At 44.9% G+C, this 27,739-nt stretch overlaps 1 protein-coding gene across 2 annotated transcripts in view; it reads left to right on the top strand.

Moving 5' to 3' along the window:
• Positions 1-3,731: 3,731 nt before the first annotated feature.
• LOC114653748 (1-phosphatidylinositol 4,5-bisphosphate phosphodiesterase gamma-1-like) overlaps positions 3,732-27,739 on the top strand; it is a 217,117-nt gene continuing 193,109 nt past the window's right edge. The window contains exon 1 of one of the 2 annotated variants that reach the window (XM_028804243.2): positions 3,732-5,225. In XM_028804243.2, coding sequence (XP_028660076.1) covers positions 4,946-5,225 — 280 coding nt within the window. In that variant the 5' untranslated portion in view covers positions 3,732-4,945. The remainder of the gene's footprint in view (positions 5,226-27,739) is intronic. The other variant, XM_028804244.2, reaches the window with a different exon arrangement.

Below are 27,739 nucleotides of genomic sequence, written 5' to 3'. Positions count from 1 at the left end.
GACAACACTGCTATCATGGGCTGCATCAGGAGTGAGCAGGAGGAAGAGTATAGGGACCTAGTCAAGGACTTTGTTAAATGGTGCGACTCAAACCACCTACAACTGAACACCAGCAAAACCAAGGAGCTGGTGGTGGATTTTAGGAGGCCCAGACCCCTCATGGACCCCGTGATCATCAGAGGTGACTGTGTGCAGAGGGTGCAAACCTATAAATACCTGGGAGTGCAGCTGGATGATAAACTGGACTGGATTGCCAATACTGATGCTCTGTGTAAGAAAGGACAGAGCCGGCTATACTACCTTAGAAGGCTGGCGTCCTTCAACATCTGCAATAAGATGCTGCAGATGTTCTATCAGACGGTTGTGGCAAGTGCCCTCTTCTACGCGGTGGTGTGCTGGGGAGGCAGCATAAAGAAGAGGGACGCCTCACGCCTGGACAAACTGGTGAGGAAGGCAGGCTCTATTGTTGGCATGGAGCTGGACAGTTTGACATCTGTGGTAGAGCGACAGGCGCTGAGCAGGCTCCTGTCAATAATGGAGAATCCACTGCATCCACTAAACAGTGTCATCTCCAGACAGAGGAGCAGCTTCAGCGACAGACTGCTGACACCGTTCTGCTCCACTGACAGACTGAGGAGATCGTTCCTCCCCCAAACTATGCGACTCTTCGATTCCACCCGAGGGGTTAAACGTTAACATTATACAAAGTTATTGTCTGTTTTTACCTGCATTTTTATTACTCTTTAATTTAATATTGTTTTTTGTATCAGTATGCTGCTGCTGGAGTATGTGAATTTCCCCTTGGGATTAATAAAGTATCTATCTATCTATCTATCTATCTATCTATCTATCTATCTATCTATCTATCTATCTATCTTCTTCATTTGTGACCAGTTTTTGCTGCTAATTAACTTCCTTTGTTTTAGTTTTAATTCAGTTAACTCAGGCCCCTTAATTAGTAGCTAGACAATAATGAGACACAAAACAAGACGCCACATGACCAGCTCACCTGTGCCCATCACACAATATCTGAAAATAAAGAAAGGTGAAGGTCTCGGTGAGGTTGAGATCTCAGGTCACCAAAACATTTTAATGATGTTCTTAGAAAAAACAGAAAAATCAACAGTTTTGGAAATGTCTGCTGTGGCAGAATGAGAGCAGCAACAGGCCATGGCATTAAATAACAGATTAAATTAACAGCAAGAATCGGCTTCTCATTAAGAAAGTGGTTGGAGTTTGAAATCCCAGTTTAGCTGGTCATCTGTTGGCTCGTTTCACGTCTCATTTCTGTTTGGCTGCCACTTAATGAAGAAACAAAGTCATTCAGAGGACTGAATCCTTAAAAACAGGGCTATGAAAATGAAGGGAAAAGGAGTTAATTAGCAGTGAAAGCTGGTCACTGATTAGGAAAAGGGTTAGAATGAAAACCTGCAGCCACTGTGGCCCACCAGGACCGGAGTTCAACACCCCTGCCATAGGGGAACCATTTTTAGTTCCCAAAAGACCCATCCACATGAAGGTTCCAGAAAGAAACTTTTATTTATTTAGATCTATAACCATAAAGTAAATAATTATGAATAGTTGCTAATGGATTTGTGAAATACCAGTGGGTCGTAATTTGAAAAGGACTCTCACTACATATAATAACACAGGTGGCTAAGTTCAGGTTTTCTTAATCTGTTAGTGTTCTGCTAGGAAGCCCACCGTACATTCAAGATTTCATTTTTTTCCACATATTAGGAAGTTTTTCAAAGCACAAAGAACCAACTTCATATGCCAAGAACCCATCCCAGAATGAAATGTGCGCTTTGTCAAGCAATAGTTCTGCGAGGAATCACACAACCCAGTAAAGAACCATAAAGTGCCATTAAAGACTCGTTAATTTTAAGAGTTTGATTACCCAGCAGGAGGACGATCTGAAGAGCAGGCCCACCTCTCCATGCCTGAAAAGAAAGAAACAAACAAACAAAATGAAGGTTTCCGAGTTCCGACTGGAACACCATTGAGATGTTGTGGTGGGCACTTTACACTCAAAGACCCCACAATGCTGCTGGATCAAAACAATGGGCAGAGCTTGAAACACACAGCAGCTCTGCAGCAGCTGATCCCACCGCATCTCCTTAGCGTGCATTCAGCCCCCCCTTTCACAACGCGACTGGCAGAGACATGAATTTATGCCATGTCGGCTGGTGCGGGTTTGGCGGTTTGGTTGGGGATTGTGCGAGGTAAGCAGTGTTTAAAGAAGTTAAAAAAATGTGTGCATGGTGAAATATTTGGGTGGTTTTTACTTTCTTGTATACGAAGTATTGGGAGAGTGTTGTAATCGTTCAAAAATTCAACCTCAAGATCTTGATGACTCTCCACGTTTTAGACCTCCGAAAGTCCGAAAATATGCATTTTTGGAATTAAGTCTGTGTGCGTGCGTGCGTGTGTGTGTGTGTGTGTGTAAACACGGTAACTTGAGGACGCTTTCACTTAGGTCAACAAAAATTTGCATACAAGTTTTAGGTACAAAACGTAAATTTCTATCAACTTTTCGGCTATTTCCGTTAACCGGAAGTGGTACTTTACCTTTTATTCATACAGCTGCACAGTCCGATTTATTCAACTTTACCTTTATAATAATTGTTCAGTATATTGTAATTTTTGTTTCTTTTGTTTTTGATTGATCTTTAATGCACACAATATAAAAATATAATCATTGTCTTGCGGTTTACTCCTCAAATATCCATCGCCTATATCCGAGTATACGAGAAAGTCTAGAGGAGACCACTCCAGATTTTATCGTTCGTCCCAATTACTAGAAAACTAGGCAATCCTCCGAATACCGGTCCCAAATTATTTAACAACTGTTTTCCTATCGAGTGGACAATACTACACTGAAAGCCGCGAAAAAACATTTATTGCAAGACAATAAGATGTATTTCCAATATTTTGTATTAATTCCAGCACAACAGCTGCAACGTCTCTTAGTGGTAACGGTTCAACACGGAGCAACTAAATGTTGTAGTTATCGCTGAGCAAATGCATATAATTGCCGAAAAGATTGCGTTTGTGGCAGTTGCGCCATTGAAAGGTCGACAAGTCATGATGCAACCTATATTTTTAAATAAGTAAGCTGGTTATAACTAACCTTATTGCTCCCGCTCCTAAATATTGTCCACTCGATAGGAAAAGAGTTGTTAAATAATTTGGGACCAGTATTCGGAGGATTGCCGAAAACTATAAGGCATAGTAGAAGCATTTTATTCACACCTGTGGCTGACATGACATGCGGAGCAGTTTAAATGGAAATCTGGACTGTAGTGGTAAACATTAAAAAAAAAACTGGTGATCTGCCATGGAACAACCCCGCTGAAGAAGATAACAGTGGTTACCCAGACCGAAGGGCTCCCCATCACAGTTCAAACTTCAGGGCCCCCCAAACTGCTGCTCGGCCACGGCCCCGCCATGCCCCTTTACACTCGCCGCCCGTGGCCCCCTCCAAGTTGTGCCTCCTTCACGCCCTGCAACCTAGTCTAGACAGCTGCATCCCCTGTCGCCTTATCGGACTCTGCCCTTCCCTTGCCAGGCTCTTTTAACTGGTGCCAGGGCCAATGTTGTAGATGCGCAGTTTGCCAGCAGCTGGTCGGTTCCTTTGCCCGTCTCTGCCGGCCGGTGCCGCTGTTTTCCCACGCGAGCACTATAAGCGCCGCACTTCCCTCCCCTCTCTCTCTCTCTCTCTCTCTCTCGCTCGCTCTTCCACTGTATTTTTCTCCCAGATCCTGTAATATATATTTTTTAAAACCCTCCTTTCTGATCTCTTTCCGGCCCAGTGTGTCAGTTTCCTTTCTGGGCGCAGTCCATAGGAGAGCGGAGCGCAGAGGGTGCACAGCCGAGCCCGAGGGTTGGCAGACGTATTACCAGCGGAGAAGGCAGCGTGGAAACCGGCTCGGAGAGCAGTGGGGCTCGGCTCGGCTAGGCTCGACTCGTATCGGCACAGACGGCAGGATTGTAGCGCTCATCCGCGTGGATCGCTGCTGTGGCTGCTTCCAGTTGTTACCGGGAGGAAGACGCAGTATGGATTGCGATGCGTGTGCCGGTGGAGGCGGGCTGCCTTGAGGGGAAAGCGCCGCATCTGCGGCCAGGGAGACTGCGATCGGCGAACTGACGCTCACACTTGCTTTCAGCCACGTCGGAAGTTTACACACATCAGTTGTTTCTTTTCTGTCACTCGCGGTGTCTCTCTTTGGATTTTTGCTGCTCACTTTTGGATGTATTTTTTTTGAACAACCTTAACATTCCCGTAACGCCAGTTATCTACTGCACCCGATGCAACCTTAAAAAAGAGCCGTCTGCGGATTGATGTACGGATTTTCCCAAAAAGTCGCGAGGATTTATACATTCCTAATTTCTTTTATAAGGAGCTCCATTTTCGATTCCGTTTTTTATTCTTAGTTTATGTGTATTTTTTAAGGATTCTATTTCTGGTGCTTCAATCACTCAGCGTTTTCTTAATATATCCTTATCTTCTTTTTAACTTGTATTTTTTTCAGAAGTCGTTCTTCTTTACCTTCGTTCTTTTAGGCAATATAATCACCTATTAGTAATTTATTTTTGTCTTCATTGTGCGCTTATTTTAAGAAGCGTGAGAAAATCCTCCCCTCCCTGTTTTATTATTTCAGTCCAACTTTTTTTTCTGTCTCCTTCCGAATTCACCAAATGTTTGACAGGGAGACGCTGAAGACAAGCCCACCGTCGGCTCGCTGACCGCAATCAGCGCCCCACTTTTTTATTATTATTTTAAGGTTCTTTACCCCCATCAGTCCCATCCTCTTACCGTCATGCGGCACCGTTCAAACTAAGCCGTCTTCTAACTGTACCCTTCAACTTTCGGAGCTGGACTGCAGCCATCACACCTTCGGTTTGTTCCTACGACTCTACCTGGCGCTGTCATGTTCTGAAGATGGCCCTCATCAGACTGGGCACTAATCTCAACGGGTGTCCAATGGAACACCCCTCCAATGGCCCCGCACAGAGTCCAGGCCTGGGGCCCGGCTGCTCACTCAGGATGTTGGACTGGGGAGAAGCGGGGGGTCGAGTGTTGCGGAGTTTGGACTTGGGCACCGTTATGATGCTCTTTCATCAGAAGAAGTCGCAGCGGCCGGAGCGACGGACTTTCCAAGTGAAACAAGACACGCGGCAGATCATCTGGAGCCGCAACGCGGACAAGATCGAAGGAGAGAGTAAGTGAAGCGCGCCGCGAGCCTCGACGGGGTCCTGCACCTCGTATAGCGCCTTTCAGCGCCACTCCTATGTGAGATACGGTACAGAGCCCTAGGCGCTGCAAAAAAATCCGCTTCTGATAAACTGTACTCCGTGTTGTTAATGGCGTCAGCGAGTTTGAGTCTTTGGGGTCTCAGGGTCTGATCTGGTGTCCTGTGGGAGAAAATCAAGGGGTACGGAAAAGAGAAAAAGTAACTGTGATAGGGTCGGGTGAGAAAGAGTGACCCCCTAAAGAGGGAGTGTGGATAGATGTGCACCCTGGTGGGATGTCTGTGTGATCTCTCTGTCTATCATATACAGTAGTGCCTTTTAAAAACGTCAATCTATGTATTAAGATACATATTAAGTGTCTTTTATATTTATCTCTCTATTATACAGTATCTTTCACATCTACGTATCTTATCTACATACTACTACTATTATGTAGTACTCTATCTATCTATCTATCTATCTATCTATCTATCTATCTATCTATCTATCTATCTCTTATATAGTGCTTTTCATATCTGTCTATTATATACTGTCTTTTACATCTAGGTATCTTATTGGGTAAAAAGTGTCATTTAAATATGTCCACCTGTCTATTGTACAGTGTCTTTAACATCAATCTCTTATATATTGCCTTATCGCTATATTTATATAAATATTTATTATATAGTGCTTTGCAAGTCTTTTCATAATATAGTACCTTTCGTATCTCTCTGCTTGTTATATAGTGCCTTTCATATCTATCTATCTATCTATCTATCTATCTATCTATCTATCTATCTATCTATCTATCTATCTATCTATCTATCTATCTATCTATCATACAGTGTCTTTCATATCTGTCACTTTTTTGAGATTCTTCTTCTTTTCTATTCTGATTTTGTTTTTCAGTGCCATCCACCTTTCTGCTGGTGTGCCACTTTGACTTTCCACTGGTGTAGAATTTATTTTTGGGATTCCCTTCATTTTATAAAGATGCACTTTTTGCATCACTTCACCTGCTACCTCCTGCGATGGACGGGTGTTCACTTGTCTCTCCCTAACGTCAAGGGCATCCTTACCTGACATCCATAATAATCCTGGTAACCCAGTTGGTTTCTTTGCCTATGATGGACCTTGAAGTACCTGAGCTGTACAATTGTGAGCGCTTCTTCTAAAGGTCCATCTGGGTGCTTGTGTTTTCTTTCTTCACCTTACCCTTTGGTCTGCATTTGCAGAAGTCTCCAGGATATTCACTTTCTGTTTGTGGACGTCTCCTCTTTTAGTGCCTTGAGCTTTTGTGCTTTTCTGTATGTGAGTCCAAGCTGAGGAGCTGACACGTGAAGGCCTGCTTTGTCGAGTGACATGTTTGGTTTGTTTGATTATTGCTGCTCAGGCTGATCAGATGTCTACCTGTGGAGTCTCTTCTCATAATGTCAGCCCTCACACCATGTTTATTGAACTTCAGTTAATGTTGTACTTCTGTCCGTTAACCTCAGCTCTTTAGTTGACGTCTACACAGTTCAGTCCTTCCTGGGAGTTTGTGTCAGACTTGGGGGGATTCGCCCATGACCACCAGGCCACCATTGCTTCAAGCCACATACACAGCAGCAGCTTCTTTCAGTTTTTGTACACATCTCCATCTTTACACACTTGCCCCCCGGACCACTCCTTTAACTTTGCCAGCTACCTTCGTGCCTTCACCTCTGCTTAGTAGTTGTTCAGCAGTGGTATCGCACTCCTCCCTTTTTATTTGTCTCCTCTAATGGTAATAATAATAATAATAATAATAATAATTGTTTGCATTTATATAGCACTTTTCTCACTACTCAAAGCACTCAGCAATTGCAGGTTAAGGGCCTTGCTCAAGGGCCCAACAGAGCAGAGTCCATATTGACATTTACGGGATTCAAACCGGCAACCTTCCGATTGCCAGTGCAGATCCCTAGCCTCTCCGCTCTGCTGTCCCTTCAGCAGCCGTGAAGCCAGAAATTGCAAAGTTTTGAGGGTCCTAGAAACAACTGTGCTGGGCAAGCCATAAGTAGCTTTTAAAATCATAAACGTTTTGTGGTGTTTTCCATTTGACCTCATGGTTTCAACCCCATTGCTATCTCAGAATACATCACTTTCTTCTCTTTCTTTAACACATGCCATATGTGAGTTGACACTGAACATCAGGACAATTGTAACGAGAACAGGTCAACCAAGCTCATCCGTCCTGTTAATATGATTGTCCACAACGACATCACGGCGAGATCTGAAGAACCTTAAAGCCCCACTCTCTACCAAGCTACTTGGTGATTTGTTCCATTGTGTATATGGCTCTTTGGGTGAAGAAAAAATATCTGCCCTACACATATATCTCGTGTTCATTTTAAAGTAACAGCCAGGATCCACTGGGCTAATCCATCCATCCATTTTCCAACCCGCTGAATCCAAACACAGGGTCACGGGGGTCTGCTGGAGCCAATCCCAGCCAACACAGGGCACAAGGCAGGAACCAATCCTGGGCAGGGTGCCAACCCACCGCAGGACACGCACAAACACACCCACACACCAAGCACACACTAGGGCCAATTTAGAATCACCAATCCACCTAACCTGCATGTCTTTGGACTGTGGGAGGAAACCGGAGCGCCCGGAGGAAACCCACGCAGACACGGGGAGAACATGCAAACTCCACGCAGGGAGGACCTGGGAAGCAAACCCAGGTCCCCATGTCTCCCAACTGCGAGGCAGCAGCACTACCCACTGCACTCCACTGGGCTAATACCCTTCATAATTTGAAACACTTCAGTCACGTCTCCTTTTAACTTCTGTTTGCTTAAAGTAAGAAGACTCCACTCCTTCAGTGTCTCCTCACCTCTCATACCTCTCAGTCCGTCTCTGGACTTTCTCTAGTGCTGCTATGTCTTTTTTGTAATATGGAGACCAAAACTGAACACAGCCTCACCAGTGTGTTATCTAACTTAACTCTTTCAGGGCTGATGTCAACTTTTGTCAAAAGGAGGAGCTGACGATGGTAATCAACTGTAAACTGTGACAAAACCAACCGTTATGTTTTAGTTGGACTCTTGTTGCTAGACTTGTTGGTTTGACCGAGATTTCCTATGCTTGCATGAGTAGCAGGGCACAAACAACGGCAAAAATGGCACTGACATCTGGAGAGAGATCAAAGCGAATGCGTAAAGCAAAATACTCCATGGACAACGTTTTGCCTGTTATCTCTGAACTGGACTATGACTTGTCAGACTTGATACAAGTGACTGAAAACGAATGTGAGGTTCCAGCTGCAGCTGAATGGTCCCCAGCTAATCGTTGTACTGACAATGTTCGCCAGGGAGGGAGGACTGCCACTTAACAATGATAAGAGGTAGAAACCAGATTGCAGTGCACTGCGACTGTGTCCCAGCCACACAAAGACAGCCTTGGCAAACATATTCTTGGCAAACTGGCAGCCACAGCATGCAGCAACAGACGTTTTATGTTGATTTCTGTGTGAAACCATTGCTTTTCAGAAACTGTTTTTCTGGAAAACTAGGAGGCTTTGCCCCCTGCTCGCTTTGTTCGCCCACCCCCTACCCCCCCGGGGCATGCTCCGCGACAGCCACTTTGTGTCCCTGCCGCTTACATTGTGAAGGGGGGGGGGCTGAACACACGATAAGGAGATGCGGACGGATCAGCTGCTGGCTTGGTGCTGCTGCCGAGCTGCATGTTCTGCTTGTCACGCAGTGCATCGATCATTTAAAAGCCTGTACAGCAGCTGTCCTTTTGTCTTACTGCCTTGTCTCTCGGGACATTAAAGTGTTTCTCGTGGGACGTCCAAGTGTCTTCCAAGAAGATCACGTCTCGACCCCAGGTTTTTTAATTATAATAGAGAGAAATGTTCAGCCCTCACTCAAAGAGTTAATTAGAACCTCCTTTGACTTGTACTCCACACATCGGCTACATAACCTAAGACCCCATTGGCCTTCTTGATGGCTTCTGTGTGTACTGTCTGTATGTAGATAGTGACGAGTGCTTCTCTTAAAGGGGTACTTTCATGTTTCAGACCACCCATCCTGTATTCAAACCTAACATTTCTACTCCCTACGTGTGAAACTCCACATTTACTGTACACACATGAAAAACAAAGGTACCATCCAAAATAATGCAAAGTTCTATTAACAATGTAAACTGGCCCTGCGGTGGGCTGGCGCCCTGCCCGGGGTTTGTTTTCTACCTTGTGCCCTGTGTTGGCTGGGATTGGCTCCAGCAGACCCCCGTGACCCTGTGGTTAGGATATAGCGGGTTGGATAATAGATGGATGGATGGATGTAAACTGGAAGCTGATGCAACATTCAAATTCTCCACAATTCAAAACCCTCATAGGAAGGGAAGCCTGCCTGAAAAAGCATAATTTCAGAGTCACAACAAATTAAAAACAAAATAGAATCATTCCAGTGCCGCCTCTCTTCAGGGCCATCTTAAAGGCATACGTCACACAAAATTGATACTTTTTTTATTTGATATGTTGCTTATCCTATGGTGTTTGCAGTGGCGGCTAAAAAAGTTTTAATCTCATGTATTTGTGGAAGAATGGAGAGAGAAAAGTTGGATATAATAGAAGCAAATAATGACTAATGCTGTACAAGAGCAAACAATATGACAAAGGTCAATGAGAAAAACCAAAATCTCACGTTACTCACGTTGTGTAATCTGTGGCGCCTCAGACCCCCAGCCACGGTCACCGTCCTTTATTCAGGGCATAAATAGTCATGAACCGAATACGGACCAGGGCAAGTGAGCAGGTAATAATAATGATAATTATAATTCTTTACATTTATATAGCACTTTTCTTGCTACTCAAAGCGCTTTTCATAGTGAGTGGGGAGCCACTTCAACCACCAGTAATACATAGTATCCACCTGGATGATGCGACGGCAGCCATTATTACACCAGTATGCTCACCACACATGAGCTGTAAGGTGGTGAAGTGGTGAGAATGAGATAACCAATTGCATACAGGGTATGATTAGGGGGCCAGAATGACTAGGCTGTGGTGGGCAATTGAGTCAGGACATTGGGATACACCCTACTCTTTACGACTAATGCCCAGGGGTCTTTGATGACCACATATAGTCAGGACCACAATTTTACATTTCATCTGAAGGACAGTGTCATTTTTACACTACAGTATCCCCATCACTGCACTGGAGCATTGGGATACACACACAGACTGCAGGGTAAGCACCCCCTGCTGGCCTTACCAACATCTCTTCATGCAGCAACCCAAGGTTTTCCTAGATGGTGCTCCCATCCAGGGCGGCACGGTGGCGCAGTGGGTAGCGCTGCTGCCTCACAGTTGGGTGATCTGGGGACCTGGGTTCGCTTCCCGGGTCCTCCCTGCGTGGAGTTTGCATGTTCTCCCTGTGTCTGCGTGGATTTCTTCCGGGCGCTCCGGTTTCCTCCCACAGTCCAAAGACATGCAGGTTAGGTGGATTGGCAATTCTAAGTTGGCCCTAGTGTGTGCTTGGTGTGTGGGTGTGTTTGTGTGTGTCCTGCGGTGGGTTGGCACCCTGCCCAGGATTGTTTCCTGCCTTGTGCCCTGTGTTGGCTGGGATTGGCTCCAGCAGATCCCCGTGACCCTGTGTTCGGATTCAGCGGGTTGGAAAATGGATGGATGGATGCTCCCATCCAAGTAATGACTGGGCCCGGACATGCTGTTCTGAAATGCATGTAGTATGGCATGTTGTAAGTTCACGTGTCATGTGCCATTTCTGAAGAAGTTGATTAAAACCATGAGCTTCCAAGCAGGTGCCAAATAGTGCAGGAAAATCAGTAAGTAGTTCTGTATATAAATCCCATAAAATCGTGCTATCAAAGTGAGTGCCCTCGGATACTTCACAATAAATGAAAATAAATAAGTAAATAAATACATTTAAAATCCCTGTTCTGCTGCATAACAGTATTCCTTTTCATAGGACATCAGACCCCCCCAATCCGAACTGCCACCTCATTTAGTCACCGCAGTTGATGGGGCTGCCACCTCTGCCAGTCACTGCTGCTCCTCTAGGGCACCTTGCCCTCTCACTGGGTGCCACCATGCTGTGGAGCAACACCCATTTCATGTCTACTCCATCGATCTTCGTTCTTTCACCACACAGTTGAGCCTATTCTCAGCCATCATCCCTATTTCCATTAAAACTGCTCAGTTGAACCGATGCAGTCTGTCTTGTTCCCTCCACAGAATACTCGTCCTTCCAAAATGTCTCCGATTGAGCGATCACTTTCTCTCTTGAGGTTTCGTTTTTTTCCCTCCTCTTCTTGTACTAACCCCACCCCCTTTTTCTCCACCTCCTCTAAACTCTCAGCTGGTGCCCTGTTGATTAACCCCGCCCCCCTTTTTTCCACCTCATCTTAACTCAAGCTGGTGTCCTGCTGGTTAAAGAGGTCACCCTAAGCAAGTAAACATCAGTCTGGGGGACTGCTTAGGAATAAATATGACGTGAGAAGGTTACAAAACAAGTGAAGAGCTCAGAACAAAATGCAAGTGAGTTACAGTTCCTAGATTATAAACACCTAATGGCTAAAATCAGTCAGACAGAAACTCACCAAACAGGAGGACCTCAGAAGTTCAAAATGAGGTGGGCAGCTCATTCCACCAGCTAGACACTACACATGAAAAAAATCTGGATTGTGATGTAATGCCAAACAGAAGTGGCATCACCACACACTATTCATCAGCAGATCTAAGTCATTGACAAGGAGCCCAGGACCTCACAAGTGTCTCCAAATATATATATGGGGGTGCTGACCCATTGACTGCTCTATAGACAAACATGAAGGACATGAATTTAATACATGCTACTAAAGCAAGCCAGTGTCGGGGAGTGACATCTGCCTTCCTCAGCTTTTTGAATCTTCTGTAGCATCTTGGTGACACGCGCCAGTGCTTCTGACAGTAGAGAGTTGCAGGAGTCCAGATATAACAAGACCAGAGCCTGGACCAGCAGTCATACTGCATGTTCTGTCAGATACAGTCTGATCTTGTGGATCTTGCATAGAGAGAATCTGCAATATCAAGAGATTGCTGCAAGATGGTCCCTGAAGGACAACTGGTCATCAATGACCACTCAAAAGGGGGTGTACCTTCTTGGCAGGTGTTAGCGATAATGAGCTGAGCTGAACAGAGGTGGGGTGCTGAGTAGACGGTCAGGCTGGAATAACAAGAAGATCCATCTTTGCCAAATTGAGTTGGAGACGGTGTTCCTTCATCCAGTTTGCAAAATCAGTGAGACATACAGAGATTTGTGCTTATACCATGTGGTCCTCTGGAGAGAATGCCAGGTATAGCTGTGTATCATCAGCATACCACTGATAGGAAAAACTGTGGGGCAGGATGATCGGGCCTAGTGAGGAGATGTATGCAGAGAAGAGGAGAGGACCCAGCACTGATCCTTGGGACACCAAAGTGCTTGCCTGGTCCACATCATTCCTCACCTGGACCCATGGTAGGATCTGCCCAAGAGGTGGGACTCAGACCACCTGAGGACACAATCACTCAGCTGCGATGCAACTCCTTGCCATGTTTTTCTCTGTTTTTTCAGCTTGTCTTTAAATGTTGAATCTACAATATGGCACTGTTGTTGCTTTATTAAATAAGGAAAGAATGAAAAACTTCGATCAAAAGTCACAATCTTTTGGGCGAGTTGCTTGGAGAAATCCCATATGGCTTATGCTTCCAGCCTGGATTCATAACCTCCTAAATAAATACGGACTTTCATTTGCACAGCTAACTTTTTTTTTTTTTTTTTAAAAGCCTGCTTGTCGAAAATATCTGGATTATCTTGGTCACCCAGAGCTGCCCGCGATGGCCGAGTAGCAGATGTCTCGTTTCTTCGTGGCATTCCGTCCCTCGGGGCAGTCTTCTCACAGCGGGCGTCCTTAAAACTGACAACATCGGCCGCGGAGACTCATCGACGTTTCATAGGCCTACTAAAGTGAAGATCAGACTGAGGGCTTTAACACTTTCTGTTTATTTTGTGCGGCTTTTGCCTGTCATAAAGGGGGCCCAGGGCAGGGAGCAAAGCGTGACGAGACCATCAAAGTGTCTCCATGTTTCAAACTCTTGTGCAGCACGAGCATGTGTGTGATTGTGAGCCTCTCCATGTCGGCAACTCTGAGATGACAATTACAGAGCCATAGCGGCTCATGGCAACAAATGGCCACCTAAATATTCATGGCTCCATTCCAAAAAAGTTGGCACAATATGTAAAAATGCTAATAAAAACAAAAAGGAGGGATGTGTAAGTTCTAGTCACCCTGTAATACAATACAGTGCATCCGGAAAGTATTCACAGCGCATCACTTTTTCCACATTTTGTTATGTTACAGCCTTATTCCAAAATGGATTAAATTCATTTTTTCCCTCAGAATTCTACACATAACACCCCATAATGACAACGTGAAAAATGTTTACTTGAGGTTTTCACAAATTTATTTAAAATTTAAAAACTGAGAAATCCCATGTACATAAGTATTCACAGCCTTTGCTCAATACTTTGTCGATGCACCTTTGGCAGCAATTACAGCCTCAAGTCTTTTTGAATATGATGCCACAAGCTTGGCACACCTATCCTTGGCCAGTTCCGCCCATTCCTCTTTGCAGCACCTCTCAAGCTCCATCAGGTTGGATGGGAAGCGTCGGTGCACAGCCATTTTAAGATCTCTCCAGAGATGTTCCATCGGATTCAAGTCTGAGCTCTGGCTGGGCCACTCAAGGACATTCACAGAGTTGTCCTGAAGCCACTCCTTTGATATCTTGGCTGTGTCCTTAGGGTCGTTGTCCTGCTGAAAGATGAACCGTCGCCCCAGTCTGAGGTCAAGAGCGCTCTGGAGCAGGTTTTCATCCAGGATGTCTCTGTACATTGCTGCAGTCATCTTTCCCTTTATCCTGACTAGTCTCCCAGTTCCTGACGCTGAAAAACATCCCCACAGCATGATGCTGTCACCACCATGCTTCACTGTAGGGATGGTATTGTCCTGGTGATGAGCGGTGCCTGGTTTCCTCCAAAAGTGACACCTGGCATTCACACCAAAGAGTTCAATCTTTGTCTCATCAGACCAGAGAATTTTCTTTCTCATGGTCTGAGAGTCCTTCAGGTGCCTTTTGGCAAACTCCAGGTGGACTGCCATGTGCCTTTTACTAAGGAGTGGCTTCCGTCTGGCCACTCTACCATACAGGCCTGATTGGTGGATTGCTGCAGAGATGGTTGTCCTTCTGGAAGGTTCTCCTCTCTCCACAGAGGACATCTGGAGCTCTGACAGAGTGACTATCGGGTTCTTGGTCACCTCCCTGACTAAGGCCCTTCTCCCCCGATCGCTCAGTTTAGATGGCCGGCCAGCTCTAGGAAGAGTCCTGGTGGTTTTGAACTTCTTCCACTTACAGATGATGGAGGCCACTGTGCTCATTGGGACCTTCAAAGCAGCAGACATTTTTCTGTAACCTTCCTCAGATCTGTGCCTCGAGACATTCCTGTCTCGAAGGTCTACAGACAATTCCTTTGACTTCATGCTTGGTTTGTGCTCTGACATGAACTGTCAACTGTGGGACCTTATATAGACAGGTGTGTGCCTTTCCAAATCATGTCCAATCAACTGAATTTACCACAGGTGGACTCCAATTAAGCTGCAGAAACATCTCAAGGATGATCAGGGGAAATAGGATGAACCTGAGCTCAATGGCAAAGGCTGTGAATACTTATGTACATGTGCTTTCTCAATTTTTTTATTTTTAATAAATTTGCAAAAACCTCAAGTAAACTTTTTTCACATTGTCATTATGGGGTGTTGTGTGTAGAATTCTGAGGAAAAAAATTAATTGAATCCATTTTGGAATAAGGCTGTAACATAACAAAATGTGGAAAAAGTGATGTGCTGTGAATACTTTCCGTATGCACTGTATGTGAAAAACACAAGAACAACACATTACTTGATGTCATACCTTCTGATTTTAATAGTATTTTTTTTTTTCTCTGAAAACATACACACATGGGGCGGCATGGTGGCGCAGTGGTAGCACTGCTGCCTCGCAGTTAGGAGACCCGGGTTCGCTCCCTGCGTGGAGTTTGCATGTTCTCCCCGTGTCTGCGTGGGTTTCCTCCCACAGTCCAAAGACATGCAGGTTAGGTAGATTGGCGATTCTAAATAGGCCCTAGTGTGTGCTTGGTGTGTGGGTGTGTTTGTGTGTGTCCTGCAGTGGGTTGGCACCCTGCCCGGGATTGGTTCCTGCCTTGTGCCCTGTGTTGGCTGGGATTGGCTCCAGCAGACCCCTGTGACCCTGTGTTCAGATTCAGCGGGTTGGAAAATGGATGGATATACACACATGTCAAATCTGACAACTGCAACACGCTGCAAAAATACTGAGACAGTCGAGTGTTTGCCATGGTGTAACAGCACCATTTCTTCTCATCACACTTATTAAGTGTTCGGGCACTGAAGACACAAGTTGGTTAAGTTTAGCATATTCATCCGTTCTGCTGGTCTTCAGCTCTGTAATTGTAGAGGGCCTTCATTTTCATATTTTACTCTTCATAATGTGCCAGACAGTAGCAGGCCAATCTCGTACCCGCCCTCATGGTTTGGCATTGTCCTGCTGGAAAAGACAGCAGCATCTGGACGACTACATATGTTGCTCCTGAATTCTGCAATAATGATGCCCTCACAGATGCTATGGGCAATGACAAACCCCCCATACCATTTGAGAAGCTACTAACAGCTTGAATGGCCCTTTTCCTCTTTTGCCCAGAGAACGCAATGGCTGTTTATTTCCAAAAATCAATTAGAAATGTTAACTCTTTGGACCACAAAACACGATTCCACTGTGCTGCCTTCCAGCTCAGATGAATTCGAGCTCAGAGAAGATGGTGGTTCTTCTGGTTAGTGTGGATGTGTGGCGTCTGCTTTGCACAGTAAAGCCTAAACTGGCATCTGAATGGTAAATGGTGTTGACAGACACCATAACTGAAGTATTCCCAAGCCCATATCCTCATATCTACTACAGACGCGTGATAGTTTTTAAGATGGTGACGTCTGAGGGGGCTGGAGATCATACACATTCAGAAGTGGTTTCCAGCCTTGTTCTTTACACTTGGTAGATTTTACCAAATTCCTTGAATCTTTTAATTATTTTGTGCACTGTAGAGGGTGAAGTGACCCCAAAATCTGGAGTGGTGGCTCTGTGGCTAAAGGATCTGGGCTGGTAACTTGAAGGATGCCAGTTTGAATCCTGCCAGTGACAGAAGGAATGCTACTCTGTTGAGCCCTTGAGCAATGCCCTTAACCTGCAGTTGCTCCAGGGGTACTAATACTGTACTAATACTGACCCTGAAACTCTGACCCTAAATTGGGACATGCAAAAAAGAGACTTTCGCCTCTGGGATTAATACAGTATTCCAAATCCTACCGGTTTGTCTCTTGGAGAACAAATGGTCTCAAAATTCTGGAGGCACTCGGTCACCCAAGTTAGGGGTCACTTGCCAAACTCTTGCAATCACGAAACTCTGTATTCAATTTGCTAGGCATGGGCATCATAGTTAGGGTAATGATTACCCAGGGCCCACTGGTGAGGGGGTTCGAAGCCCGGAATGAAAAGTTTGTTTTTGAGAGGGAGGGGCCCACAGAGACTGCTTCTGTATAGGGCCCAGAGTTCTGTGCTACCACCCAGTTGTTAGGAGCCACTTGCTGATTTATGTTTGTTTTTGTTTTCTATTGTTCTTCTTCCCATTACTTTGGTACCCGTATTGTGTATTTGCGTTTATTATCGGTTTTGACCTTTGCTCTTCACTTGATCCCTTCACCTGATCCACCTGATCCCTTACCTCTTCACTGCTTTGATACACACACATCTCACACTTGTTAGAGTGCGGAGTCTTTGTGTAAAGAAGTGCTTCTCGCAATGCACTAATGTGACTGGGCGCTCAGTGCACCACTGCAGTAGGAGTCTGTGATGGAGTACAGCAGGCACTACTGTTTTCAAAAACTTGGGACACTGCTGTAACACGGGGTTTCGTCGGTCCACAGGAACTGAAGGACTCGGGACACCACAGTAATGGGGGAGCTGATGAACCGCTCTAACAGGATGACCCACTTTGAACGGGTGTCTCAATGTACCGTTGCAATGGGGGACTCCGTGCCTTGCTGTACTTGGGTAATAAGGGACTTGAGGCAACACAGTAATGGGTCAGTGGTGGTCTTGACGTCTCTTTGTTACTGGACTTGTAAAAGTGGACTTCTGGTTTGAAAACTTCGGACATGAGCGTCAGTAGGCTTTGCACACTGGGAACCAAGATACCTGAACTATTCTGTAACATTTCAGTAATTATTTTCCGCTCTGATGCTGATCTTTCTGATCACAGTTCAGGTCATTACAATAGCAATTGACGAAAATAATTCATAATTAATTGCAGAATTATGGTATTTGAGGGCTCCTCTCGAGTGCCTCTTTCTCTTAATAATAATAATAATTCTTTACATTTATATAGTGCTTTTCTCAAAGTGCTATCCACACAGGGAGGAACCGGGAAGCAAACCCACAATCTTCCACAGTCTCCTTACTGCAAAGCAGCAGCACTACCACTGTGAGGACTCTTGCATGATTTGCCTCAAAAACTAATGAGCACGTCATCATTTCATAACAGGCTTAAGCTTTCAAGTTTGGTATTTTTCCGTTCAGCCGTTTTAGCTCTCGACCGTCCTCAAGAAACTGTGACACACACACATACTGTATACACCCATCATCGAGATATCAGTGTTTTTGGTATCAGAGGACCCTAAAACATCAAGATCCGTCAAAAACTGGAGACTGAAATTTTTGACGAATCTAAAGCTTTCACCAAGCCCATAGAGGATAGGTTATGGTTGGGGAGGACCGAACTTTTTTGGCTGTTCCTTAGTTTTTTAATTTTCAGATGCATTCTTACTGGTCAGTAGAGCAGAAACAGAGCATGCATTACTGTTTTAGACCTTATCACATCAGACTAATGCTTCCAACATGACAGTGACACGCTTTTTCACACATTCACACCACACCATCTGTGCCTTTGGGACATATTATGGCTTGGCCAGCTGGGATTTGTTTAGTTAGGATTCCTAGCAATTACAACTTTGAACTGCCTTTCTTGTGATTTTACACTGGCATGGACTGTGCAGTAAGACACAAGAAATGTCAGAAAGAGTTGGGGCACCGTAGTCATCTCTGTATAATTGCAAGGCTGTGATATAGCAGGTCTGCGGCTCAGAATAAAAGGCCAGTTTCAAATAAATACTCACCTCACTCGTGGCTTACAGAGGGGGCATGGTAGTGTGGCCTGAGCGATTCTCGGACGCGATGTGGTGCGCACGTTTCCTCGCTTAAGTGCACAGGTGAGGAATAGTCCGTATCCGGAATTAATGCCGGGAGCTGCTAATTGCCACACCTGTGCCATGTCCCCATTATAAATAGGAGAAGAGCGAGTGCTGAGGGGAGAAAAAACAAAAAAGAAAGAAAACAGAGAACGGAGGTTAAGGAGGTGCACGCGCGACCGAGAGGTATTAACGACAGGCAGCTGGGAGAAGAGCCCCTTAGTAAAGTGTTTGGCTGGCACTCAGGGGCAGAAAGTAGTGGTCGCTCGTGCTGAGCACTCGTGAGGAGCAGCAGTGACCGGAAGGAGGTTGGCTCGCCACATAAGGCCGTGGAAGGCAGCAGGTGTCGGAGGCTTGGGAGGTTGAAGCCCCAGCGTCAGCGCCCTGGTCGCTGGGGAACCCAAGTCTCAGTCTGGATCAGCTGAACGAAGCTGGGGATCGGGAAGCTAGCAGACGAGCAGGAAGAGAAGGTCCGCTTCAGGTAGGGTGACTCCCCTGGTGCAGGGCCCAGATGGGAGAAGCAGGGGAGCTACCAGCTGAAGAAGGCACCGTGTCCCACTGTAAAGAAGAGACTGCTTCCAGCCAGTATTTGAACCTCGTTTTTTAAGGATTTATTTATTGGATTTTAACCTCCACTGCACAATTCATTTGGACACTGGTTTTGTTGTTTGTAATAAAAGCACTTTTGCACTTTTCCCCCTGCTTCATTGGTGTCCTCATTGTCTACCTCATCCGGTTACATTACCAACAGTGTCGGGTTCAAGAGCTCCCAAAAAGGAAGAGGGAGTATGGAGCAAGAATCCCCATTGTCACAATGGCCACACAAAAAAAAAAGTTTGAAATGCGATAAACCGTCTTGTTCAGACCCGAGCCTTCATCAGATAGCATTAGAGTCGGTTATGGCGTCTGCAAACCAGAAGGGGCGGGTTTAGGAGGGAGGGAATAGGAAGTAATGTCACGGGGGGTTGGGGCTTAGCTGTCAATCATCCTTTCTGCTGAGGGAAGAACAGAGAAGGCATTAGACAACAGCGCCACCCTCTGGCTCGGAGTATAACAGTTATTAAATGAGCCCTGAGATTTTGTCCTGGACACACATGTGTGACATTGTGACATTCTGAAATTTCATTTCTTGCTCCACACAGTACTGTGGTGGCGTGTAACTGTAAGTGATGACATTTTGGCAGCTCTGGAGAATCCCTCAGGGGGGTGATATCACATGGCTGGACTTGTGTGGCTTTGGTTAAGCTGCCACCACCATGTCCATATTTTGTGTCATTAAAAGGGGACATGCGTCTGAAGCTGAGACTGGCTGATCTAATACTGAATGAAAGGACTCTGAGCTTTTATAGTCTGACTTGGGGTAGTCATTACAAGTGGCATTTTGTGTTGAATGTGGAGAAGCCACTCGGAATATCAGTTGTGTTGAACTATTTAAATTGTTCTTGTTTGATTTGTTTATTTTCAAACAGCTGAAAGTTTATATGTTTTGCCAATACAGTAATCCCTCCTCCATCGCAGGGGTTGTGTTCCAGAGCCACCCGCGAAATAAGAAAATCCGCGAAGTAGAAATCATATGTTTATATGGTTATTTTTATATTGTCATGCTTGGGTCACAGATTTGCGCAGAAACACAGGAGGTTGTAGAGAGACAGGGACGTTATTCAAACATTGCAAACAAACATTTGTCTCTTTTTCAAAAGTTTAAACTGTGCTCCATGACAAGACAGAGATGACAGTTCCGTCTCACAATTAAAAGAATGCAAACATATCTTCCTCTTCAAAGGAGTGCGTGTCAGGAGCAGAGTCTGTCAGAAAGACAGAGGAAAGCAAACAAATCAATAGGGCTGTTTGCTTTTAAGTATGCGAAGCACCGCGGCACAAAGCTGTTGAAGGCGGCAGCTCACACCCCCTCCGTCAGGAGCAGGGAGAGAGAGAGAGAGAGAGAGAGACAGAGTTTGTTTTTCAATCAAAAATCAATACGTGCCCTTCGAGCTTTTAAGTATGCGAAGCACCGTGCAGCATGTCGTTTCAGGAAGCAGCTGCACAAAAGATAGCAATGTGAAGATAATCTTTCAGCATTTTTAGACGAGCGTCCTTATCGTCTAGGTGTGCGAACAGCCCCCCTGCTCAATCCCCCTACGTCAGGATCAGAGAAAGTCAGCGCAAGAGAGACAGAAAAGTAAGCTGGGTAGCTTCTCAGCCATCTGCCAATAGCGTCCCTTGTATGAAATCAACTGGGCAAACCAACTGAGGAAGCATGTACCAGAAATTAAAAGACCCATTGTCCGCAGAAATCCGCGAACCAGCAAAAAATCTGCGATATATATTTAAATATGCTTACATATAAAATCCGCGATGGAGTGAAACCGCGAAAGGCAAAGCGCAATATAGCGAGGGATTACTGTAATCCTAATTTGCAATGGGGAGTTGAATGGCGTATACACTCCCGCGTATAAGTCGGGGCTTTATTTCTATTCACTTGCATTCCGTGACCTTCAGTAATACTGATGGGTTCCTCTTTGTGATTATATAACATTACTTCATTTTTTATGTATATAACATTACTTCTATTTATTATGTATTTTATTTTATGCTCATATATTTTATTTCTATTTATGTTTTATGTTAATTGTTTTGTTTTTCTTTTATTCTATTATTGTAAAGCACTTTGGCCACAGCATTACTATGTTGTTTTAAATGTGCTATATAAATAAATTGACATTGACATTACTGTATAATTTCCAGTATTTTATAATGTAATGTAATATAATATAATGTCGTATGAGTCGAATGCAGAAAACTCACGCTATTGGTCCATGAGATTACGATATGCTAACGCCCACCTGAGAGAGTAACCACCGAGCACACGGCCTTTTTATTCTATGTATTGTGCCAACGTGACCACACAGTAATACCCGAACTTTTCCGAAGCGACGTTTGCACTGTTCTGTGTTTTTTGTATCTCACACCCTCATACACCTTTATCATAAGAGCATCCCTTATCTGCGATGGAGCGTTCGATCAGAAGAAAATATGAAGCTGGTTTTAAATTAAAAGTCATTGATGTGGCAAAAGAAATTGGTAACTGCGCTGCTGCAACAAAATTTGGTGTGTCTGAAAGAACTGGTGCGAGATTGGAGGAAGAAAGAAGATGTAAAAAAAAAAATTTAAGTGTCGCATTTTTGAACGGGCGTATAAGTTGGGGTTTGATTTTATGATCGATTTTTCGGGTTTCAAGACCCTACTAATACGTGAGTATATATGATAATTTTAAGTGCAACTATATATCAGAACTAAGGACAATAGTGTCAAAGGCTCAAAGACATTAATGTATGCTTTTATTTTGTTTGCATCTTGATTATTGTAATACTTTATGTGCATGTTGGGTGGCACGGTGGCGCAATGGTAGCGCTGCTGCCTCGCAGTTAGGAGACCCGGGTTTGCTTCCCTGGTCCTCCCTGCGTGGAGTTTGCATGTTGTCTGCGTGGGTTACCTCTCACAGTCCAAAGACATGCAGGTTAGGTGCATTGGCAATCCTAAATTGTCCCTGGTGTGTGTGTGTGCCCTGCAGTGGGCTGGCGCCCTGCCCGGGATTTGTTTCCTGCCTTGCGCCCTGTGTTGGCTAGGAATGGCTCCAGCAGACCCTCGTGACCCTGTAGTTAGGATATAGCAGGTTGGATAATGGATGGATGGATTTATTTGCATGTTTCAACAAGACATCGCTGCTGTGTCTTCAGTCTGTTCAGAATGGTGCTCTTAGATTGTCAGTCTGCTTCCGGAAGTGGTCACATATTACTTTGATTTGATCTTCTCTTTATTGGCTCCTGGTGGAATTCAGAATCTGTTTTAATATTTTAGTAATCAGCTCTCTAGAGCTCTGGATGGTCAAACACCGCAATACATTTCACATTTTTTACAATATTATACTACCAGTCGCCCACTTAGGTCATCTTACCTGGTCCTTCTTAACTCAGCTAAAGGCTTGTGGGAATTGGTCTTTTCAGTCCGTTGCATCAAAATGGTGGATTAGCCTTCCTTGTGCCTTACGGGCTGCGGATACACCTGATATATATTAAAAAAAAAATGCAGTTGAAGAGGCACCTTTATAAGTTAGCATACGGGGAGCCATTTTGGCTCTTTCATCTGTAATTGTGTGTTTTAATAGATAGATAGACAGATACTTTATTAATCCCAAGGGGAAATTCACATACTCCAGCAGCAGCAGCATACTGATAAAGAACAATATTAAATTAAAGAGTGATAACAATGCAGGTAAAACAGACAATAACTTTGTATAATGTTAACGTTTACCCCCATGGTGGAATTGAAGAGTTGCATAGTGTGGGGGAGGAACGATCTCCTCAGTCTGTCAGTGGAGCAGAACGGTGACAGCAGTCTGTCGTTGAAGCTGCTCCTCTGTCTGGAGATGATCCTGTTTAGTGGATGCAGTGGGTTCTCCATTATTGACAGGAGCCTGCTCAGTGCCCGTCGCTCTGCCAAACTGTCCAGCTCCATGCATACAATAGAGCCTGCCTTCCTCACCAGTTTGTCCAGGCGTGAGGCGTCTTTCTTCTTTAAGCTGCTTCCCCAGCACACCACTGCGTAGAAGAGGGTGCTCGCCACAACCGTCTGATAGAACATCTGCAGCATTTTATTGCAGATGTTGAAGGATGCCAGCCTTCTAAGGAAGTATATTCAGCTCTGTCCTTTCTTACACAGAACATCAGTATTGGCAGTCCAGTCCAATTTATCATCCAGCTGCACTCCCAGGTATTTATAAGTCTGCACCCTCTGCACACAGTCACCTCTTATGATCACGGGGTCCAGGAGGGGTCTAGGCCTCCTAAAATCCACCACCAGCTCCTTGGTTTTGCTGGTGTTCAGTTGTAGGTGGTTTGAGTCGCATCATTTAACAAAGTCCCTGATTAAGTTCCAATACTCCTCTTCCTGCCAATTCCTGATGCAGCCCATGATAGCAGTGTCGTCAGCGAACTTTTGCACGTATTTGTCTCATGTAAGTTCATAGTAGACACAAGTTTTTAATACCTCCAGATCTTACCCTCGCAATTGTGGATGTAACTTGAAACATAAAGTTTGAAGCCGTTCTCCTTTTTAACTCCTGACATTTTTCACACCGTTTGAATCATGCGACTTGCGACGTTTACTGTAAGTCTGAGCACGTCTTGAAGTGATTGGGTGATGAAGGCCGTAGCGAGTCCGTTTTGATATCAGTGCCGGAAGTGAAGAAGCTGGCCGACACGGAATGTGGAAGAGAGTGTTTACATAGAGCATAAAGCCTATTCTCACCTCTTCTCACTACTACAGTTGTTAATCGACCTCTGATCTCCTTTGAATTTTAGCGACCTAGAAATTAGAGTCACGCGATCAACTCTTTGGTGTTTTATGTTTGTAATTAACGTGGAGCACGTTGCAGAGATCTGTTTCCACTTTGACACTAAAGAGTCTTTTTTTCTGTTGATCGGCATCAAAAAGGCCAATACAATAAAATAGGAAAATATCCATGGGAGGTGAACACTGCATGTGTCCATTAGACTACTGTAGCTGCAGCCCGTGATCGAGCGAGTCTGACAGTGGGGACCTGATTATACAGACAGAGCGGTCTGTGTCAGCGCTGAGAGGGTCTGGAGTGGAGATGAGCCTTCTTCATGTCCTAACGAATGTCATCTTTTTGTGAATGTAGGAGCGGCGAGTTCATCCTGCCCCCCGATGTGTTATGTGCTTTTCTTGGGCCGTGCTGGCACACTCCACATTGTGTGCTGGGATACATGCCACCAGGAAGACCAGAGCACTGCGGCTGGGAAGTGTTTTTTTTTCTTTTCTTTTTTTTTATTCTGGGTAGGATATTGCACTGGAGTGGTCTTTCTTCAACCCCCCCACCCCTTACGAATTTCCGCCTGCCTGTTATTCAGAGTGACCTAAGGCATCAGTGCATTGTGGGAGTGGCGTGGAGCTGGCTGGCTGCGACTTTCCTACAGAGAAGTACGGATGTGCCTGTGGAGAAATTCCAGTGTGTGTCATGCTAACTAAGCAGGGCCAGCGCAGTACAAAGACACACATGCACACCCACCCCAATGACCGACCGCACGCACATATTTAAAGATACACTGGTGGTTGTAGCTGGCATGCGTCTCGAAAACCTATGTTGGAGCCTGCTGGTAGTGAGATGCAGCACCAGGGCAGGCCTCACCCTTTCTTTTTGAGAATGTAATGAGTGTTTTTGGTGATTTTCACCTTTCAGAGAATGCCACCTTCTGCCAAAAAGTGCTTCAGGCTGCTCACACAGTGGTGTGTACGTGAATGAAGCGAAGGCGGGGAAGCTTGTGAGTCAAGTGCAGAGCTGCTGCCTGTCCCAGCTGTGCCTGAATACGGAGCAGCTGGAATCCAGCTTGGCGGGCCTGACTTGGCGTGGCAGCTGGTGCCGCAGCACTCTATGTCATCTGCCAGACCGCTGACTGGCAAATACATTACAAGTAGCGGCTTGGCATAATGACACGCCAGGACAACTCGTGTCGTAATCAGGTGGGAGTTTTTGTCATTTTACTCTTGTCAGGGAGGCCAAGACCAGAACAGATTTAACATGAGGTGCATCAGCCCCTAAGTAAAAATGCCAATGCCCCGTTTACAATGTAAATAAAACCCACAAGAATTTTTGATTAGCAATAATATAGCAGAGAATGCATACAGGCAACAACACAGTGCAGACGATTAGCTCAATAAGCCCGCAGCCAAATAGGGATTGGATCAGTCAGACACGGGTAAGGTGGCACCCAGCAGCTCACAGGCCCATGCGTACAGAAAACTCCACACATGCACTGTATGGCCAAAGGTATGTGAACACCCCACCAAAATACCGAGTTCAGCTGTTTCATTGTTAACAGGTTCAGACAATCAAGCACATGGCCATGCAGTCTCCAGTGACAAACACTGACAGTAGAAAGGGTCATATTGAAGAGCTCAGTGACTTCACACATGACACTGTCACAATATGCCACCTTTGCCATAAGTCAGTATTTCTGTGACATTTCTGTTCTGCTAGATCCACTCTGGTCAACTGTTAGTGCAATTATTGTGACGTGGAAATGTCAAAGGGCAACAACAGCTCAGCCACGAGGTAGTAGACCACGCAAACTCACAGAATGTGGCCCCCAAGTGCTAAAGTGCATAGCGTGTAAAAATCACCTTTCGTCTGTGGCAGCATTCACAACACAACTGCCTTTGGAAGTGATCTCAGCACAAGAAGTGTGCATTGGGAGCATCCTGAAATGGATTTGGCACACAACCCTAAGATCATTATGTGCAAAGCCAAGAATTGACTGGAGGGGTGTGAAGCACCCCACCTTTGGACTCTGAAGTAGTGGAAATGTGTTCTCTGGAGTGATGAATCACACTTCCATCTCTGGCAGTCTGATGGATGAATGTGGGTTTGGGGAATGCCAGGAGAATGCTGTCTTCCAGGTGGCATCGTGCCTACTGCAGAGTTTGGTGGAGGATGGGTAATGGTCTGGGGCTGTTTTTCTGGGATTTTGCTAGGCCCCTTGGTTCCAGTGAAGGGTAGATTTAATGCTGCATCATCTTCTTGTTCTTCTTCATTTTTACTTCTCGTATACGAAGTATAGGGAAAGTATCGTAATCGTCCAAAAATTCAACCTCAAGATTTTGGTGAATCTTGATGTTTTAGATCTCCCTGAACCTGATTTATTTTCTCATAGGGAAAGTATTGTAATCGTCCAAAAATCCCATTACGAGATTTTGATGATTCTCAATGTTTGCCGACTGGCCGACCAACCACAAGCGTTACCTGGTACATAACCACCTAAATAATCAGACTGTGACCTAAGAATGTAACTGTCACATATGTGTGTCAGAGGAGGACCTTCTGGGTTCCTTCCCAGGAAGAGAGGGGCTGCTGTCACTAAACATGTTGTCTCCTTTATCCTCCTAGAGCTCTGAAAAAACATGCCCTTTGTACAAATAACTCCATCCCTTCCGTTCGAAGTGCTATTGAGCCTGGGCTCCCCATAAATAGGACATCTGTTATTGGACTGAGCTAACCGCAAGACAGAGCTCCTGTTTTTGACAGAAGTGCCCCAACGATGGCTAACTTTTTCCTATTGAGACTATTTTTGCTTCATTTAAGAATCATTGCTGCGCTCATGCCATAGCGCATTTGTTTTTGTTTTAGTTTAATTGAAATTAAACCGAACGAAGACCCAGCTGGCGTCCCAACTTTTGATATTTCTGGGCTCTGTCATTCTCCCATTTAACAATATTGCTGTGTTACCTGGCTTTGCCCAGCACATTTTGGAAGACAATGGACCTCATAGTGTTAATCGGATGTATCAGAAGTACCACGTAACTAAATGCTTTTGTGTATACAATATTTGAAGTTTTTTTACTTTCTCATGTATGAAGTTATAAGTATTGTAATCTTCCAAAAATTCGACCTTTTAGATCTCCCCGAGTCTAAAAATACCATTTTTGGAGTTATGTCTGTGTCTGTCCGTCTGTGTGTAAACACGATAACTTGAGGATGCTTTCACTTAGGTTAACCAAATTTTGCATACAAGTATTAGGTACAAAACTTAGATTTATATCAACTTTTCCGCTATTTCCGCTAACCGGAAGTGATACTTTTTTAGTCATGCAGCTGCAGAGTCCAATTTGTTCAACTTTACTTTTTTAATAATTGTTCAATATATTATTAATTTGATTTGTTGTTGATGGCTCTTTAATGTACATAATATTAAAATATAATCGTCGTCTTGCAGTTTACTCCTCAAATATCCATCTCCCATATCTGAGTATACAAGAAAGTCAAGGGGAGACCACTCCTGATTGTTTTTTTCACACTTATGTGGGGTCGATGCACTTGATCATCCCCTCGGTCCTGCACCTCCTCACCAGTCAAGCCCTTTTCCTTCAGATCTTCTTTTACTTTATCCATCCACCTCTGCTTTGGCCTCCCTCGCCTGTACTTCCATGTCTATCACTCTTTTGGCCACATATTCATTGTCTCTCCCCCTCACGTGTCCAAACCGCTTCAATCTACTCTCCTGTACTTTGTTAGACATCTCTCTCACTGTAGTTGTACCTCTGATTGTCC

The sequence above is a fragment of the Erpetoichthys calabaricus genome, chromosome 6 (assembly GCF_900747795.2).
Source record: "Erpetoichthys calabaricus chromosome 6, fErpCal1.3, whole genome shotgun sequence".
NCBI lineage: Eukaryota > Metazoa > Chordata > Cladistia > Polypteriformes > Polypteridae > Erpetoichthys > Erpetoichthys calabaricus.
This window is presented reverse-complemented; position numbering and strand designations above follow the sequence as displayed.